This window comes from Hypanus sabinus, chromosome 13, assembly GCF_030144855.1.
Source record: "Hypanus sabinus isolate sHypSab1 chromosome 13, sHypSab1.hap1, whole genome shotgun sequence".
NCBI lineage: Eukaryota > Metazoa > Chordata > Chondrichthyes > Myliobatiformes > Dasyatidae > Hypanus > Hypanus sabinus.
This window is the reverse complement of record NC_082718.1, coordinates 27979943-27994033: the sequence shown is the minus strand read 5'-3', so window position 1 is coordinate 27994033 and position 14091 is coordinate 27979943. Positions and strand designations below refer to the sequence as shown.

Sequence of the window (14091 nt, the reverse complement as noted above, 5' to 3'; positions counted from 1 at the left end):
GTCCATCTCTGTGACTTGATCTGGTGGTTTGAGATTTTTTTCATTTACCAATGCCTACCAAAGCTACAGTTCTGTGGTTTTGACTCTGTGCGTCATTTACTTAACTACTTTGAGACATCTGCCATATTAGGAATATTTATTTTAATCTCTACCCTTTGGGAGAAGCAGGTTTCAATGCTGCTGCCACTTTCTGTGAGTGAGGTTGTAAACCTGCTGGTGTTGACTGACACTTGTTACAGTCTGACCCTGTGATTATTTTTTAATGTTTTCTGAAAATAATTTTCATCCCATTTTCAGTTACCTTGACCAGCCTTGCCTTGAGACAATAAACAGGATTAAACTTTATAGTGAATCGCTAGCTCGCTATGGGAAAAGTCCATATCTTTATCCACTTTATGGCCTTGGAGAGTTGCCTCAAGGTTTTGCCAGGTGAGAATTCTAACTGAGCTGTTTGTCTATGAAATTAATAAATGAACTATTAAGTGCTTAGCAAAGTGGAACATTCTGTGAAGTACTCTAGAAAGGCCACAGTAAATGCATTTATAGGTAATTTGAGTATTGTCTTTGTACTGTAATAATGAATTGTAGCCCAATTTCAAACATATGTAGAAGCTGCTGTGAGGCATTTTTCTTTGTCACTTGGAAGATACTAAGCATCTTCTAGAGACTTATGTACAACGCTAAGTCCATACTAGGCTGAAGTGACTTCTAAAGGTTTTGCTTCAATAGATATACTTGAGGGTTGCAAATTTTGGTACTTATTTTTTTTGTATGGCCTGCTAGCCCATTCCTGTTTGAGAAATATAAACACCACCTCTTTGAAGAGGTATCTAAGTAGCTTATACCATCTTAATATTTTTCTCTTGTTCCTGTATCCCAAAACAAAAAAAAAATCCACTTCAGAGAATACTTACACATTTTTTTACTGGATTGGAGACCATAAAACATAGGAGCAGTATTGGGCTATTCCATCATGGCTGATCCTGGATCCCACTCCACCCCATACACCTGCCTTCTCAATTTTGAGGCTATGCCCTCTAGTTCTGGATACCTTCACCATAGGAAACATCCTTTTCATATCCACCCTATCTAGTCCTTTCAACATTCCATAGGTTTCAATGAGATCCCCCCCTCATTCTTCTAAATTCCAATGAGTACAGGCCCAAAGTTACCAAATGCTCCTTGTATGTCAACTCTTTCATTCCCAGAATCATCCTCATGAGCCTCCTCTGGACTCTCTCCGATGACAAAGCATAATTTCTGAGATATGTGTTCCAAAACTTTTGACAATACTGCAAATTCGGCTGGACTATTGTCTTATAAAGGCTCAGCACTAATTCCTTTTATGTTCTATTCCCCTTAAAATAAATGCCAACATTGCATTTGCCTTCTTTACCACAGACTTAACCTGTAAATTAACCTTCTGGGAATCTTGCATGAGGACTCTTAATTCCCTCTGCACCTGATGTTTGAACCACCTTCTTGTTTAGATAATAGTCTGTAATTTTAGTAATTTTACCAAAGTGCATTATCGTGCATTTCCCAGCACTGTATTCCATCTGCCATCTTTTTGCCCATTCTTCCAATTTGTCTTAAGTCCTGCTTCAGTCACATTACTTCCTCAGCACTACTTACCTTCCACCTATCTTCATATCATCTGTAAACTTTGCCACAAAGCCATCAATTTAATTATCCAAATCATAGACAATCAATGTGTAAAGTAGTGGTCCCAATACTGATTCCTGAGGAACAGCACTAGTCACTGGCAGCCATCCAGAAAGGGCTCCCTTTATTCCCACTCGTTGTTTTCTGGTTGTCAGCCATTCCTCTATTTACACCGATATCTTTCCTGAAACACCATAGGGCTTTACCTTGTTAAGCAGCCTCATGTGTGGCACCTTATCAAATGCCTTCTGAAAATCCAAGTAAATGACATCAACTATCTCTCCTTTGTCCACCCTGCTTGTTACTTCTTTGAAGAATTCTAACATTGTTAGGCAAGTACTCAAGTGTCTTTTGGGGTCTGTGTCTCTGGCTACTTCCAGTATTTTGGTTAATAGTTTTGCCACTGCATCCTGGTGCCCAGTGTATGGATCTTTGTTCCTTTCAAATGTTTTATCCATGTCTTCCAGCTAGTTTTGCTTATTGGTTGTATTCCTTGATCTTCGCACAACATTTGCAAAATTGCCTCACAAATGAAAATGCTATATGTGTGTGTGTGTATATACATATACATACATATACACACACGTATGTATGTTCCCCCACAAGCCGAAGGTAGAGCGTTCTTATGAAACCGTTTGTAAGCCAAAGTGTTGTAAAGTGAAGAAGCAATTACCATTAATTTGTAAGGTAATATAAAAAAAATTTTGAGCATTCTCAGACCCAAAAAATAACCTGCCAAATAACACAAAACCTAAAATAACACGAACATATAGTAAGTAAGAATGATATGATAAATATAGGGCCTATGTAAAGTAGAAATATTGTATGTACGGTGTAGTTTCACTTATCACAATCGGGAAGACAGCGAGCCAAAATTGATTTGGAGAAAAAAAAAATCAGCGAGTACATGCATGCGCACACAACTGCCTGCACAAGGCTTCACAGTCTTTCTCAAGTCTTTCTTGGGGTAACATATGTATAAAGCGGGTGTCTTTTTTTCATAAAAGCAAAAATCCTCTTTGGTTTGTGAAAACATGTACTAATGTAGGTCTTTCGTAACAGTGAGCTGTCGTAAAGCAAATGTTCGAAAAACAGGCCACGTGACCTTCTTTAGAGAGACCATCTGCCATCCTTTTAAATGTAGCACTGCCTTATGAAATAGTTTTGCATCCAACTCTGGAGCGGAGAACCAGGAATGAACAATAAAGGCTGGCTTTACCAACAATACCTACGTCCCAGAAACCAATAAATGGAAAGATTAGTTGTTTTCAAATGCTATATGATTAGATGATTTTTAGGACCACAATATTGATAGCAAAGCATGAATAGTCTATCATCATAGCAATATTAATATTAAAAGTTTCTTCATGGAATTGAGGAAAATTTCTCCAGGACTTTGGTTAAATGAAATATGTGACATGAGTCTGGTGGTATTGTACTAATTGCACAATAATTGTACCTTTGGTTCATATTATACTTACAGTAGTATTTTAAATTTTGCTTTGCATATGAAAGCTATGTCACATTTTGATTACATCCCAATAGTGTAAAATAAATTAGAAATACGTGCAATAAAGGAACAGTAGTTATAATAGGTGACTTCAATCTACATATAGATTAGGTGAACCAAATTGGTAAGGGTGCTGAGGAAGAGGATTTCTTGGAATGTATGCAGGATGGTTTTCTGAATCAACATGTCGAGGAACCAACTAGAGAGCAGGCCATTCTAGATTGGGTATTGAGCAATGAAGAAGGGTTAGTTAGCAATCTTGTCATGCGAGGTCCCTTGGGTAAGAGTGACCATAATATGGTGGAATTCATCATTAAGATGGAGAGTGACATAGTAAATTCAGAAACAAAGGTTCTGAACTTAAAGAAGGGTAACTTTGAAGGTATGAGACGTGAATTAGCTAAGATAGACTGGCAAATGATACTTAAAGGGTTGACGGTGGATATGCAATGGCAAGCATTTAAAGATCACATGGATGAACTACAATTGTTCATCCCAGTTTGGCAAAAGAATAAACCAGGGAAGGTAGTGCACCCGTGGCTGACAAGGGAAATTAGGGATAGTATCAAGTCCAAAGAAGAAACATATAAATTAGCCAGAAAAAGCGGCACACCTGAGGACTGGGAGAAATTCAGAAACCAGCAGAGGAGGACAAAGGGCTTAATTAGGAAAGGAAAAAAAGATTGAGAGAAAGCTGGCAGGGAACATAAAAACTGACTCGAAGCTTTTATAGATATGTGAAAAGAAAAAGATTGGTCAAGACAAATGTAGGTCCGTTACAGTCAGAAACAGGTGAATTTATCATAGGGAACAAAGACGTGGCAGACCAATTGAATAACTACTTTGGTTCTGTCTTCACTAAGGAGGACATAAATAATCTTCCGGAAATAGTAAGGGACCGAGGGTCTAGTGAGATGGAGGAACTGAGGGAAATACATGTTAGTAGGGAAGTGGTGTTAGGTAAATTGAAGGGATTAAAGGCAGATAAATCCCCAGGGCCAGGTGGTCTGCATCCCAGAGTGCTTAAGGAAGTAGCCCAAGAAATAGTGGATGCATTAGTGATAATTTTTCAAAAATCCTTAGATTCTGTTTTAGTTCCTGAGGATTGGAAGGTGGCTAATATAACCCCACTTTTTAAAAAAGGAGGGAGAGGAAAAACTGGCGAATCATAGACCGGTGAGTCTGACATCGGTGGTGGGGAAAATGCTAGAGTCGGTTATCAAAGATGTGATAACAGCACATTTGGAAAGAGGTGAAATCATCGGACAAAGTCAGCATGGATTTGTGAAAGAAAAATCTGTCTGACGAATCTTATAGAATTTTTTGAAGATTTAACTAGTAGAGTGGATAGGGGAGAGCCAGTGGATGTGGTATATTTAGATTTTCAAAAGGCTTTTGACAAGGTCCCACAAAGGAGATTAGTGTGCAAACTTGGGGTATGGTATTGATGTGGATAGAGAATTGGTTGGCAGACAGGAAGCAAAGAGTGGGAGTAAACGGGATCTTTCAGAATGGCAGGCAGTGACTAGTGGGGTACCACAAGGCTCAATGCTGGGACCCCAGTTGTTTACAATATATATTAATGATTTAGACGATGGAATTAAATGCAGCATCTCCAAGTTTGCGGATGACACAAAGCTGGGTGGCAGTGTTAGCTGTGAGGAGGATGCTAAGAAAATGCAGGGTGACTTGCATAGGTTAGGTGAGTGGGCAAATTCACGGCAGATGCAATTGAATGTGGATAAATGTGAGGTTATCCACTTTGGTTGCAAAACAGGAAAACAGATTATTATCTGAATGGTGGCCGATTAGGAAAAGGGGAGATGCAACGAGACCTGGGTGTCATTGTACACCAGTCATTGAAGGTGTGCATGCAGGTACAGCAGGCGGTGAAAAAGGCAAATGGTATGTTGGCATTCATAGCAAAAGGATTTGAGTACAGGAGCAAGGAGGTTCTACTGCAGTTGTACAAGGCCTTGGTGAGACCGCACCTAGAGTATTGTGTGCAGTTTTGGTCCCCTAATCTGAGGAAAGACATTCTTGCCATAGAGGGAGTACAGAGAAGGTTCACCAGATTGATTCCTGGGATGGCAGGACTTTCATTTGAAGAAAGACTGGATCGACTAGGCTTATACTCACTGGAATTTAGAAGATTGAGGGGGGATCTTATTGAAACATATAAAATTCTAAAGGGATTGGACAGGCTAGATACAGGAAGATTGTTCCCGATGTTGGGGAAGTCCAGAATGAGGGGTCACAGTTTAAGGATAAAGGGGAAGCCTTTTAGGACCAAGATGAGGAAAAACTTCTTCACACAGATAGTGGTGAATCTGTGGAATTCTCTGCCACAGGAAACAGTTGAGGCCAGTTCATTGGCTATATTTAAGAGGAAGTTAGATATGGCCCTTGTGGCTAAAGGGATCAGTGGGTATGGAGAGAAAACAGGTACAGGGTTCTGAGTTGGATGATCAGCCATGATCATTCTGAATGGCGGTGCAGGCTCAAAGGGCCAAATGGCCTACTCCTGCACCTATTTTCTATGTTTCTATGAAGCTTTCAGTAGTGAAATTACATATACAGTTGGCCCTCCTTATCTGCGAGAGATTGGTTCCGGGACCCCTTGCAGATACCAAAAAAAGTGGATGCTGAAGTCCCTTATTTAACCTGTCTCAGTGCAGTGGTCTTTAGGACCCGGTGGAGATCTGAATCCATAGTGTTTACGTTCATGAAAATAATCACGATTGAAAATAAAGTGGAAATAATAAAGTGATCAGAATGTGGTGAAACGTCATCGGTCATTGGAAAAGCATTAGGCTACAGTTGCTCAACGATCGGAACAATTTTAAAGGATAAAGTGAGAAAGGCCTTGCCCCGATGAAAGCTACAATTATCACAAAGCAGCACAGTGGTTTAATTATTGAAATACATGTTTCTTCAGTGTTTTCTATGCATAGAAAGGTAAAATATATACTATATACTAAGACAAACGCTTGACTGACGCTAAATAATACTGGATGTACCTATTCCGACTTATTTAGTAAGAGAACTTCCCTACGCACATCCTCCTGTACACTTCAAATCATCTGTAGATTACTTACAGTACCTAATACAATGTGAATGCTATGTAAATAGTTGTTATACTGCATTATTTGGGGAATAATGACAAAGAGGTCTATACATGCTTGAACAACAAGTGCTGGAAGAACGCTTCCGGGTTTTCTCGATTCGCAGATGGTTGAATTCGCGCACGCAGAACTCACGGATAAGGAGGGCCAACTGTAATGAAATTTCAATATTTACCAGAGTAACACACAAAATGCTAGGGGAACTCAGCAGGTCAGGTAGCATCTATGAAAATGAATAAACAGTCAATGTTTTGGGCCAAGACCTTTTGTTCAGGATGAGAAAGGAAGGAGGAAGAAGCCAGAATAAGAAGGTGGGGTAAGTACCCGCTAGAAGGTGATGGATGAAGCCAGATGTGTGGGGGCAGGGAATGCACTAAGAAGGTGAGAAGTGATGGATGGTAAAGGGCTAGCGAAGGAGGAATCTGATAGGAGGGGAGAGTGGACCATGGGAGAAAGAGAAGGAGGAGGGGCACTGGGGGAGGTGATAGATAGGTGAGGAGAAGAGATATGAGGCCAACGTGGGAAATAGAAGGGGGAGGGGCAAAAAAGAAAAATTACCAGAAAGAGAAATTGATGTTCATGCCATTAGGATGGAGGCTACCTAGACGGATTATAAGGTGCTTTCCCTCCAACCTGAGAGTGGCCTCATCATGGCGGTGTGAGAACGCCATGGACTGACATGTCAGACTATGAATGGGGATTGGAATTAAAGTTAATGTTGCTCTGGATTTCCAGCATCTGCAGAACTGCCTTTTTTCAGTACTTATCCTGCTTATAGATTCCTCTGCAAGTTTTGAATTCCATGCTTAGTTATTTTTAAGAATGGAGGAAACATTTCTCTTAAGTATCTAAATACACAATGAGCATAAGAGAGAAACACTCGTGGTTTTGTCTATGTAGGCCCAAGCTGGGTGCCAGGAAATGATGACATATGAAGTTAATTAATCATAATGAAATTAATTTAATTTTAATACTTGGATTAAAATGTTCAAGTCGACATTATTTCTCAATGTTGTTTGCTGAGGTAGAACAGTGATCACTTAAGGATTGCTATTAAGAGCTTGATACTGCCTCTGGAGAAGTGTATTGAGAAAACTTGTTGAAAGCAAGGTTTTCCTTTCCTAGGTTGAGTGCCATTTACGGTGGGACCTATATGTTAAACAAGCCTATTGAAGAGATAGTAATGGAAAATGGGCGTGTGGTTGGAGTGAAGTCTGAAGGAGAGGTGAGAACTTAGTGCTTTGCCAACTTAAATTCGGTTTAATCAAGACTCCCAAGTACTGAAACTTGAGTTCAACTAGTTTGAATATTTGTTTTAGCACAATTTTGAGATGTTTGTTCCTTGCATGCATCAAGCAGCATTTTTGCCTTTTTTTTTGTAGTGTTTGTGTTTTTTTTAAATGAGGCAGAGTTGCTAGCTGGACACTCAACCCAGCACAGATGGAAAGTGTGTAAGGAGCTGACTGGATTCCAACTCAGGACTACTTACCTCAAAGTCCAGTGCTGACTGGCTAAATTTTTGATTTGCTGTATGTTTAATAGGCTGAAATGGTCACTTCTACTACCTCACAGAACAATTCCATTCTCTCCGCATTCCCATGAACTCCCTCCTCCAAAGCCAAATTCTATAAACTTTTTTCCAACTTGTGGTTTTAGCATAATGTCCTAATTTTTATAGCCTAAGTCTTCACCTATAAAAGCAAACGTGCCACACATCATAATCTTCACTCCAACCTTTTTTTACCAAAGAATCACCTGTTCTTCAGAGCAACATCTGAATTTCTACTTTTAACCAAGCATGTGCATGTCTCAGAAGTTAGTGTTGACTTCAGAAGAAATGACTTTCATCATTCCAATCATAGCTGAGCTGTTCAGATGAGTTTTTTAAAAAATCTGATGTTTTAATTTTGAAGCTTCACCTTCGTTGGCATTTGACATTGCCTCTCAAAGGTGTTTAAAAACTTTGAATTCCAACAAAGCCAATTTGAATAAAGTGCACACCTTAACCAACCAACAGTAACTTAATTTTACTTGAGATGCTGTGATTGGTTACCAATAAGTTAAAGATCAGTCCTCCATCTAGACTGCATGAAATCGCTTGAACATTAAGGGACTTTTTTTAGCGCATTTTGAGAAATTAGTGCTTTTCTACAAGAAATCCCTCTTTTAAAAATTGCCCATAAACCACTGCATGTTGGCTGAGACTCTTTTCTGTAAAACAGACTTAATTAAAATAGATTCTGTTTGCAGATTGCACGCTGTAAGCAACTGATCTGTGACCCAAGTTATGTGCCTGACCGTGTGAAGAAAATTGGCCAGGTGATTCGAATCATCTGTATCTTGAGCCACCCCATTAAGGCCATAGCAGATGTGAATTCCTGTCAGATCATCATTCCACAAAATCAGGTCAACAGAAAATCTGGTGAGTAGCTTGCACAAATCTGCATTTCAATCTGAAGTTCTGGAAGTGAGTGCAAAGGCCTGCAGTGGACAATTTTTGTTTGTGTATTTGTCCTCCCAAGGAAAGTCTGTGCCAACACTTCACAGCTGCTGTAGTTTACCGAACAAGCTGATTAAAAAGGTTTTTTTTTCTTGGTCTTGGAATTCTAATACATTTATGCCCTTTTCCCTGGTTTACAGTATTGTTGGGGTTCTCATTACCTGCAGAAGATTTTTGCAGTGTTAATGGCCATTAAATATCAGGACTAGGAAATGTAAAGACTGAGATTTCTAGAGCAGTAATACTTTGTAATCAATTGAACAGTTTGAGATGTAACAAGTTACATTAATTTGTTTGTTCTGAATCTTTCAAACGTTCCCTAGACATCTACATCTGCATGATATCCCATGCACACAATGTGGCTGCTCAAGGAAAGTTCATTGCCATCATTAGCACAACAGTGGAGACCAGTGATCCTGAAAATGAAATTCAACCAGCATTGGATCTTTTGGAGCCTGTGGATCAGAAGTAAGTTTTTAATATTTTGCTTTTAAACCTGGGGAAAATGTTTATTGATTAAAAATATATGGCAAGTTGTTTGAAGGAAGGATCTTCCATTCACTTTTAATGATCTAATTAAGATAAAAGACCAACTCTAAATATGGCACAAATTATTTTCATAACCTCGAGTTTATTTTGCTGCGTTGTTCTTAATATAATCAGACTCAAATTATGCAGAAAGCAGTGTAGAACATCTACTGTGGGATGTGTAGAGTTAATTTATTTACATATGCATGTCTTAACTATTAGGCTGTTACATAATGTCAAAAACTGGCTTGAGCTGTCATGATTAGGGCACAAAAAATAAAGACTTTACTATGATAAAATTCAGAGATAATTAGCATTAAATCACTAAATCAGCACAGTCATTCAAACATTTGAATTGAAATTCTGTCAAATTGTGGAATCTACACTTTAAATTGCAAAGAGCACGTGCCCATGAGGTGGTTTCTTCCACCCATCAGATCAGTATCACTGATTTCATGGTACATAATTACGTTTATCAGGCACTGAAGTTGAATGGTGCATCTACAGTACCTTGGCCTGATATTCAGTTGTTGAACCTAAATGTTTTTATTGAACCTTTGAAAAGACAGATGAGGCCGGTCTTGTAGTTGTGTTGCCTCTTTGCTCCAAGCCATTTCCTTTATTTTGTGAAAAGGGTGAGGAGGAGAATTAGGGGCAATGTCTGATAACATGCAAGTTGTTTGTACGCTTTGTGTCCAAAGGGAAAATGTTAAAATTGCAAAATAATTTAGGCATTTTTGATGGTTTTTATTATTAGATGCCCCACAATGTAGCCTTGTCTCTTTTTAAAATAATATCCTTGAGCCTTTAAACTGAATTGCTCTGGTCTATGTATTCTTTCTGGGATCATTCATATAAAACAAAATTTTTAATCTTTCAGATTTGTTTGCATCAGTGATATGTATGTTCCAGTTGATTTGGGTGCTGAAACACAGGTGAGAGGGTGTTGCTGTAAATTACTGATCATTCATGAAAATTCTATCAATGAAGCTGTCATTTGAACTGTAACAATTGGGTGCCATGATAGCATAGTGGTTATTGTGACACTTGTAGCTTGGGGTGTTAAGAGTTTCAAGTTCAATCCCTGTAATCCTTCTGTAAGGAGTATGTATTTTTTCCCCATGGAATGTGGGGTTTTCTCTGGCTGGTCCGGTTTTCTCCCACAGTTCAAACACCAGAATAAAAAGGGGAGGAGGATGGCTTCATCTAACATCTTCTAGCTGTCTTCCTCCTCCTCCCTTTTTTTAAAATTCTGGCATCTTCTCCCCCCCCCCCCCCCCCTTCCTTTCCATCCTGATGGAGGATCTTGGCCTGAAATATTGACTGTTCATTTCCATGGGTGCTGCCTGACGTACTCAGTTCCTCCAGCATTTTGTATGGTTTGATGAATGACAAATGTTAGATTTGCCAATGATGGTCAAATATCATGAGTAGCTGATATGTAGGAATGGTCTGAACAGGTAGACTAATAGTCAGTCATTCTACAAGCTGTTGGGCTGATGATCAGGATGGGGGCTCTTGGGAGGTGGATTTCAGATAATGGTACAGAATGAACTGTTGCTCTGGTGCTGATCATTATAACTGGAAGTACACTGAACCACAGGAGCTCACTAGTTAGGGGGAAGTAGATTCTTTTCTGCTAATCTGTCATTAAAGTGCCGAGGCATTATTGATTCTTCTAATGGTTACCTTTGGTTTTTAATAGATCTTCATTTCGAGAACATATGATGCAACCACCCACTTTGAGACCACCTGTGATGATATCAAAGATATTTACAGGAGGATGACGGGGGTTAATTTTGATTTTGAAGAAATGAAGCGCAAGCAGAATGACATCTTTGGAGAAGATGAGCAGAAAGAATCAAACTAAACCTGATGATCAACTGGTGTCGAGGAGGTCTGCAGGCAAAGTTTGTAATGTGGGGGCTGCTTAATTTTAAATTGCATCTTCAAGATCCTGACAAGTATTGCACTGATTGTAGATGGTAACCCCATCATTTGTCTTTGGCATCATGTGTAAATTTTGCTGATATCTAAGGGGTGCTATTCAAAAAGATGGCAATTTGCTTGTGTCTCTTATTCTGATCAAAGGTTTTGGAGAAGGGTTGCTGAGGGCAAAGTAGTGACTACATTTGGATGCATTCTTTACTGTAAAATGGAAAGGTGTAAAAATGCTGAATTGATATTCCATAACTGTATGTGGAAGTATTTACTGCCATTTGCTTTAACATCAGCTGGAACATGTAATGGTTTAAAATTTCACTTACATAATTGACTAACTGTTCATGATGGATTGATTCTGTTTAGAACTGCGACTTCACAATAAAGTTGTATGTACCACCTGCCATTTCTAAATATTATAGAACCTTGTATGATTGTTCATCATTTTCACTTCTTGGGTTCAAATAATTTGGGGTACATGCAGCTCCCCTGGGACTACGTAAGGAACTGGAGCTGCAGCTCGATGATCTTCAGCTCAGACAGGGAAAGGAGGAGCTGGAGGAAGGTAGTCACCCCTAAGTTGCAAGGGGTAGGTGACAGGCAGGAGAGGAAAAGACACTAGGCAGCCAGTGCAGAGTATTTCTGTGACTGTTCCCCCTCAAACAAGTATACTGCTCTTGATACTGTTGGTGGGTGGGAGGTGCACCCTACCAGGGGAAGCCACAGCAACTAGGTCTTTGGCACTGAGTCTGCCTCTGTGGCTCAGAAGGGAAGGGGGGAGACGAGGAGAGCAGTAGTGGTAGGGAATTCCATAACTAGCAGAGCAGAGGTCGGATTCTGTAGATGTGAAAGAGACACCTGGATGGTATGTTGCCTCCCAGGTGCCAGGTTCAGTATGTCTTGGATTGAGTCCACAAAAGTTGGATGGTGAACAAACAGCCTGATGTCACAGTACTTATTGGCATCAGTGACATGGTTAGAAAAAGAGAGGAGGTCCTGAAGGGAGAATATATGGAGTTAGGTAGAATGCTGAAAAGGACCTTCAGGGTATTAATCTCTGGATTGCTGCCCTTGCCAGTGAGTAAGAAGAATAGGCTGATTTGGCAATAGATGCATGGCTGAAGAGTTGGTGCAGGGGCCGTGGTTTCAGATTTGTAGATCATTAGGTTCTCTTCTGGGGAAGGTATGAACTATACAAAAAGGTCGGATTACACATGAACCTTGAGGACCTATGTCCTTGCAGGCAGATTTGCTAGAGCTGTTTGGGGGCATTTAAACTAAATTGACACAGGGATGGGAACAGGAGTGATAGGGCTGTTGGTTTACCAGCAGAGGTCATCCATAGTGAGACTCTCAGGAGGGGCAGACAGATGATAGGGCAAAATGTGAGAGTTGACTCAGTATACCCGGGCCAAAATCAGAAAGGTGTTTTATTTGAATGTGCACAGTATATGCAATAAGGTAAATGTGCTTGTAGTGTAGTTAAGAGATTGGCAGGTATGATGTGTACATCTTTAAATCATGGCTGTAAAAAGATTATAGTTGGGAGCTTAACATTCATGGGTACACATTTTACTGAAAGGATAGGCAGTGGGCTGACTGTTGATTTAAAAAAAATCAAATTCTTATAAGTGACATAAGATCGGATCTACCTTGTGGGTAAAGTTGGAACTGCAAGAGTAAAAGGAACCTGATGGATTTGTATATAAGTGTCTGAACAGTAGCCAAGATGTGAGCTACAGATTACAATAGGATGGTGTAAAAGGCATGTAAAAAGGCAATATTGCAATAATCATGGGAGACTTCAACGTGAAGGTAGATTGGGAAATTCGCATTGATACTGGATCCCAAGAAGGAATTTTGTAGAATGCCCATAAGATGTGATGATTTTTTTTTAGAGCATCTTGTTGAGCCACCTCGGGCATGGCAATTCTGAATTGCATGTCATGTAATGACCCAGATTTGATTAGGGAACTCAAGGAACCCTTGGGAGGGAGTAGTCTTAATCTGATAGAATTCACCCTGCAGTTTCAGAAGGATGAGCTAAAGTTGGATGTATCAGTATTACATGGAGTAAAGGGAATTAGAGACAGAGGAGCTGGCAAAAATTGTTTGGAAGGAGCCACCAGCAGGGACGATGGCAGATCAGCAATGGTGGGTATTCCTCAGGAAAATTCGGAAGGTACAGGGAAGATGCATTCCAAAAATGAAGTATTCTAGAGACAGTTTGTGGCAACTTTGGCTGACAAGGGAAGTCAAAGTCAATAAAAGGAAAAGAGGTTATATAATATAGCAAAACCTAGTGGGAAGAGGAGCAGGAAGTTTTTAAGAACAAACAAGACAGCTAGAAAAACCATAAAGAGAGAAAAGATGAAATATGAAGTTATGCTAGCCAATAACATAAGAGTAAACAAGTTTTTTTAAAGAAGTATAAACAGTAGAGATGAGAGTAGATAATCAGACTGCTGGAAAAATGACACTCGAGTAATGGCAGCAAAACATAAGTATTTTGCATCAGTCTTCATTGTGGAAGACACTAGCAGACTGCCAGAAATGCAAGCATGGCAGGGGGCAGAAGTTGATATTAATAAGAAGGCCCTTCGGAAGTTGAAAAGTCTGAAGGTAGAGAAGTCATTTGGACCAGATGGACTACACCTCAAGGTTCTGAAAGAGTTAGCTGAGGAGATTGTTGAGCCATTATTAATGATCTTTCAAGAATCACTAGATTTAAGAATTTCCTGAGGATTGGAAAATTGCAAATGGTTCTACAATTTTTAAGAAGGGATGGAGCAGCAGAAAGGAAATTAGAGGCCAGTTAGCCT

General features: G+C 39.6%; 2 protein-coding genes across 4 annotated transcripts in view; one reads left to right on the top strand and one right to left on the bottom strand.

Annotated features, from left to right (window-relative positions):
- The window catches only part of LOC132403738 (rab GDP dissociation inhibitor beta), a 36445-nt gene extending 24770 nt beyond the window's left edge, over nucleotides 1-11675 (top strand). Inside the window, exons 6-11 of the mRNA XM_059987380.1 lie at nucleotides 298-429; nucleotides 7426-7525; nucleotides 8551-8722; nucleotides 9124-9268; nucleotides 10209-10263; nucleotides 11034-11675. Of these exons, the coding sequence (XP_059843363.1) occupies nucleotides 298-429; nucleotides 7426-7525; nucleotides 8551-8722; nucleotides 9124-9268; nucleotides 10209-10263; nucleotides 11034-11198 (769 nt within the window). The 3' untranslated portion in view covers nucleotides 11199-11675. The remainder of the gene's footprint in view (nucleotides 1-297; nucleotides 430-7425; nucleotides 7526-8550; nucleotides 8723-9123; nucleotides 9269-10208; nucleotides 10264-11033) is intronic.
- The window catches only part of tasor2 (transcription activation suppressor family member 2), a 179057-nt gene that overhangs the window by 20521 nt on the left and 144445 nt on the right, over nucleotides 1-14091 (bottom strand). The gene's annotated exons all lie outside the window — the stretch shown is intronic.